Genomic DNA, 5947 nt, shown 5'->3' with positions numbered 1-5947 from the left:
ATTTAATTTAAAGGTTAATCATTATTCTTATAATTCAGTAACAATATGTAGTGTTTCAGCGACGTTTAATATATTCCACTATATAATATTACGAGTTAAGTTTTTTCCACATAGTTAGTATTATTTACGTATTAAATGCAATTTAATACTTAGTTTATAGAACATAAATCTTTCTCGAAACGAAAGGTCAAAACACCTAGTTTCGCATTTGAATTCAATTGTTGATTCCTCAATATTTTGCATTTTTATATAATTTCTAAATCATAATCTTCTATTGTCAAAAGATTTACAAAACAGTTTTAAACTCCTCAAATAACTAATCTAAAAACAACAAGGGGATTTTGAGGTAGAGAAAGATAAAATGGGGCATATTTAGGGGGAAAATAAAGAACAAATGGAGAGGACAAATTCAAAAGTTTCAATAAAAATAGTCCCAAAAGTACAACGGAGAGGCAAAAAGGAATATGAAAAAAAACGACTTTTTCAAAAAAAAATTAACATAAATAAAAAGTCTCTTTTCTTTTTAATAAAAAGGAAAAGTCGAAGAAAGCCTTAGGCAGTTTTATAATTAGTTAACTTTTAATTTTTAAATGAGAAAAGACGCAACGCTTTGCCTATATAAACCCATTCAATGCCAACTCGTATTCCTCCCCTTCTTCCTTCCCTTCTTTCAAATACTACACAAAAGCTTTTACTACAAAGAAAAACTCTCTTTCTATCTTCATTTTCTTCTCTCTGATCATTCCCATTTTGATTCTTGGTACGTTTCTTACTTCATTCTCTCCCTTTCTTGTTTTCTATATTGTTTCGTAATAACAATAATACCATATCCAGTAAAATCTTACAGATAGGATCATTTATGATCAGTGTTGAAGTTAAGAATTTCATTAAGCGTGTTCAAATTTTTAAGAAGTAAATAAAAGATTTCTGATGAATAGGTGCATCAAACATTTTTAATCAATTACGTAATGATTTGCTGAATCATAAAAACACATGAAATTTATTTACCGTGTTATTATTGTCAAAATTTATGTGTTTTTTGAACTCTCTAATTTTATGTAACAGTTCTATTACTTGAAGCTTCGTTCTGTTTCTGTTTCCTTTTTAAACCTTTGACGTTGCTTTGAATATTGAAGGAATTAGAAACCAATAAGAGTAATATAAGGGAAAGGCTTCTGCTTTCTTGTTCTCTTTAATTTGTTTTCCCTTTTGGTAATTTTTTTATGTAATTTTCATCATAAACATATGTATTTGATGTTAATATGTTGGATGATTAAAAATGATGTTAGTTATGAAGTGCATTAGCTTTTGTTTCAGTATTGTTTCTGCATTTGAAGAAGTTTGAATTTTTCTATTTTGGAGCAGTTTTTTCTTTTCTTTTCTTTTTTTTTTTTTGAATTCTGAGGTCAAGGGTCCACTTTCTTTTGGCTTGACACAAAAAAATAGGTTATGGACTTAAATTTTTTATTATTACCCTCTGAAGTGCGGAGATATAGGATGTTAGCCTCTCTTTTTATGCTTGTAATAATTACATTTTCTGACTCAAGGTTTTGGTTGGAAATCAATAATTGTGAAGCCATTATGAAGAAATGTAGATTGAGACTTGGATTGAATTTTCAAATTGGTTTGGCTGGATTTAGATTATCTTTTTCCACTGTTCTTACCTATTTCACTTCTTTACTCAAGTTTTCTTAGACCAAAATGGAATATGGACATGTTCAAAGACCAAAGTACGACTGTCTTCTTTTTGGTAAGTTATCTTTTTTGTAAAATTTAGCTGTCAAATCCCATTTTTTTAATTCAAATTTTGAGCAAGTTTGATGATAAAACATTTGGAATTTACAGATTTAGATGATACTTTGTATCCTCTTAGCACTGGTTTGGCATCAAGTGTTCGTAAGAATATTGAAGGTATACTTGATCTGTTCTTCATATTTTTTTAGGCTAAGTATCCTTTTAAAAAATGGTTAAATGATGTCTAATTTAGAATTCAATGTGCTTTTACAGATTATATGGTTGAAAAGCTTGGTATAGAACAAAGTAAAATTGCTGAGTTGGGTAATTTACTGTACAAGAATTATGGGACTACAATGGCTGGCCTTAGGGTAAATAAATCTTTTTTTACCCTTTATTTACATAAAAATTTGATCAATGAAAGAAAGTTCTACTTTAACTTAATGAGATAAATAATTTGGTTTCTTTGGCAGGCAATTGGCTATGATTTTGATTATGATGAATACCATAGGTGAGTTTTTGTAGCAGCAGTTAGCACTCAATTGATTTTAAGCTCTCATTTTTTTTAGTTTATTGAACTTCATTTGCCAATTTGTTTTTTGCAGTTTTATCCATGGGAGGTTACCTTATGAAAATTTAAGGCCTGACCCTGTTCTGAGAAGTCTTTTGCTAAGCTTACCAATCCGCAAAGTTGTAAGTCCATTTTCACAATTCATTTACATTTTTGTCTACATTTTCTGGCCATAGAAGAGCAACTCGGTGCACAAAGTATGCAAGATTTCGGGAAGGGTCGCACCCCAAGGAGGGGTGATGTAGGCAGCCTACCCTGATGCAAGCACCAGTGGCTGATTCCACGGCTCGAACCCGTGATCTATAAGTCACATGGAGACAACTTGACCGTTACTCCAAGGCTCCCTTTCATTTTCTGGCCATAGAAGGGCTCGGTGCATAAAGCATCACGCGTTCATACAAGAACCGGGGAAAGGCCACACACCAGGGAGGTGCGATATAGGCAGCCTACCGTGATGCAAGCATTAGTGATTCCTTGGCTCGAACCCATGACCTATATGTCACATGGAGACAACTTAACCGTGGCTCCAAAGCTCCCTTCATTTTCTGGCCATAGAGCCTTTTTAATATGTTTTTTTTCCTATTACAGATCTTCACAAATGCTGATAAGGTCCATGCTCTGAAAGCTTTGAATAGGCTAGGATTAGAAGATTGTTTTGAAGGGATTTTATGTTTTGAAACTCTGAATCCAATTCACAAGAGCACTCCATCAGATGACGAAGACGATATCGAGTTTTTGGGATCAGCTACATCCTCAAACACTGCTGCTGCTACTAATGGCACTGAGATCTTTGACATTATTGGTCATTTTGCTCAACCTAAACCTGGATCAGTATTGCCAAAAACACCAATTGTCTGCAAACCTTCAGAAATCGCCATTGAACGTGCTTTAAAGATAGCCAACATTAATCCACATAGAACTGTATGATTAATTTCTTCAACTTCTTGAATCCTATTTAAAAAAATCATTGCTATCTCAATGTACTGATTTGGAAAGTTTCCATTTTCAGCTTTTCTTTGAAGACAGTGTACGTAACATTCAAGCTGGCAAGCGCGTTGGTCTTGATACAGTATTGGTAAGTCGTACTCCCTCTTTTTCATTTTATATGATATTCTTTTCTTTCGGCCTGAAAAATAATGACATTCATATATATATATATATATATATATATATATATATATATATATATATATATATATATATATATATATATATATATATATATATATATATTCGGAAATTCATTAACTTCAATCTCTGCATTTTACCATTAGCCTCACTCTCTTATAATCACAAAAATGTCATGACATGTATAAGACCACAAGTCAGTCCGAGATTATTTTATGGTGTGTGGGCGCTTTCAAAAACTACGTGCAGAGGGAATAGTAATCTTGTGCACTAAAAAGGATAGCTCGGTGCACAAAGCATCTCACGTTTACACAGGGGCCGGGAGGGACCGCACCCTAAAGGGTGTGATGCAGGCAGCGTACCCTAATGCAAGCATCAGTGGCCGATTTCATGGCTCAAATCCGTTACCTCTTATTTTGTTATGTTGCTAATGTTGTACTGTTACTGTTATTTTCAGGTTGGCAATTCACAAAGAGTTGTAGGAGCAGATTATGCATTAGAAAGCATCCACAACATAAGGGAAGCATTACCACAACTTTGGGAAGTTGACAGGGTGGCTGAAGTTAACTACTCAGGTGTTGCTGTTGAGACATCTGTCACAGCTTAAGATAATATATCAATGCCTTAGTACTGCTGCTGTTGGGAGAAAAAAAAAGTCATGATCCAAAATTAAATGATGTAGATGTTTTGTTGTCATTATCAAATTAATTAGTCTGTTAGTACTTCCTTTCAACTAGTGATGATAATGATCCACAAATCTTGTAAATAAACTCCCTTCTGTTTCTCCATTCTATTTATCACGCTCTACTCTTTCTATGATTATATATAATAAAGTCGAATTACTCTTATTATGCTAAGGGGTTGTTTGGTAACATGAATAAGCAAAAGTAATCTTGGGATAAAAATTAGTACCGTCTTATCCCTTGTTTGGTTACTAATTCTGGGATAAGTTATCCCAAGGTTAAAAATAGTACGGGGATAACTTATACCTGCCAGATGTTTGAATAATAGTTTCACTATAAATTATCTCGGGATAAAACAGTAAAATTGACAATCTCAAGATTAATACAACATACCAATTAAACAGTCAATAAAAAACAATATCAGGATAACTAATCATAGCATAACTTATTTTCAAACCAAACTACCCCTTAAAGGATAAAGTTTTGCATCATTTCAAGCTTACAATGATTGAACTATTAAACAATAGCCAACATATTTTAAAAGGGTTGACAGAAGTCGTATTATTATGCAAATGACTCAAGGAAGATTAGTTTAAAGATCATAATAATATCTCAATAATATAGTTTAGCCACTTGCGTAACGCATCAAACATGAATCACATGGCAAAGATATTGATATTAATACGTTGTTTACACATACCAAATTATGATTAAGATGTATGTATCAATCTGGCATCAGCTCATGAATAATTGCTTTGGAAATTTTATTATTTCAGATTGTGACCATATGACATCTTCTGCAATTATAGGTGTGATGGGTTGGGATGATGTCATTAGTGCCTGCATTTCCATGTGAAGACAAGTTATATGATTAAGAACTAATTTGGACTTAATGTAGGTGGTAGATGTATTAGGACTAGGCAAGTTCGTGGAGGAAAGGATTTTTCTTCCACGATTATAACACTACTGCAAAAGGAATTTAAAGGGATTGGTTCAGTAGTAAAACGCCTTCAATTTTAACGGGTAGGTTGAGACGCCTTCATTTGATGACGTGGAGTCCCAGTCTGCTTGCGCGCACACTTTGATTATTTCGTACGGTATACTATTTCTCACCAGTACATATATCGAATAATTTTATCTCTCAAAGCTTAGACAGACCTTAGCTTCCACTAATACAGGTATCAGATATCTTTATCTAGGGATATTTGTTGAGTATTGAGATTTTAATGATTAACAAAGTTTGTTTAGATGCAATGTTCGAAGAACTAGGTCCTCAACGTAGCTGATTAACTGTTCTAAGAACCATCTCCTCAGGGTGAAGGACCAGCTCCTCTGGTTGATAATTGTATGTTTGTGCAAGACAGTAACTTTTTCTCAAAGTTACCCAGGTCCGAGTTTGGTGGAAGAAAGTTGTTACATGTGATAAGGGTTATTGCCCATACGAATAAATCAGTAAAAGACAAGAGTCCCAAAACTTGTGGAGTCCTTGGAACTAGGGGTGTTCATAGAAACCCGAAAAACCGAACCAAACCGATCAAAAAAATCAATACTTTTTAGGTTTAGTTTGGTTTTGGTTTTGAATTTTAAAAACCGATCAAAATTGGTTTGGTTTTGGTTTTAATAATAACCGGAAAAAAAAAAACCGAACCAAACCGACTATAAGAATAGCAATTTTGAATTTAATATTACGCCTATATATATATATATATATATATATATATATATATATATATATATAAAGTTTCTAAAATTTTGTGGAACATATTAGTCATTTGTATTTTTAGTCTAGTTCTTTGCTATTATAATCATCTAATTATTTGCCTTTACATTC

The 5947-nt window shown here is 32.9% G+C and overlaps 1 protein-coding gene across 1 annotated transcript; it reads left to right on the top strand.

The window, feature by feature from the left end:
- The first annotated feature begins 640 nt into the window (after positions 1 to 640).
- On the top strand, positions 641 to 4284 carry LOC109241417. Its single transcript, XM_019408160.1, has 9 exons — positions 641 to 760; positions 1687 to 1750; positions 1846 to 1911; positions 2008 to 2105; positions 2208 to 2245; positions 2340 to 2427; positions 2894 to 3226; positions 3315 to 3380; positions 3891 to 4284. Exons 2-9 carry the CDS (start codon positions 1702 to 1704, stop codon positions 4038 to 4040), a joined length of 888 nt encoding a protein of 295 aa, XP_019263705.1. The 5' UTR covers positions 641 to 760; positions 1687 to 1701; the 3' UTR covers positions 4041 to 4284.
- The last annotated feature ends 1663 nt before the right edge of the window (positions 4285 to 5947 follow it).

This window comes from Nicotiana attenuata, unplaced genomic scaffold (genome assembly GCF_001879085.1).
Source record: "Nicotiana attenuata strain UT unplaced genomic scaffold, NIATTr2, whole genome shotgun sequence".
NCBI lineage: Eukaryota > Viridiplantae > Streptophyta > Magnoliopsida > Solanales > Solanaceae > Nicotiana > Nicotiana attenuata.
The sequence above is the reverse complement of the archived record's forward strand: the minus strand, read 5'-3'. Positions and strand labels throughout refer to the sequence as shown.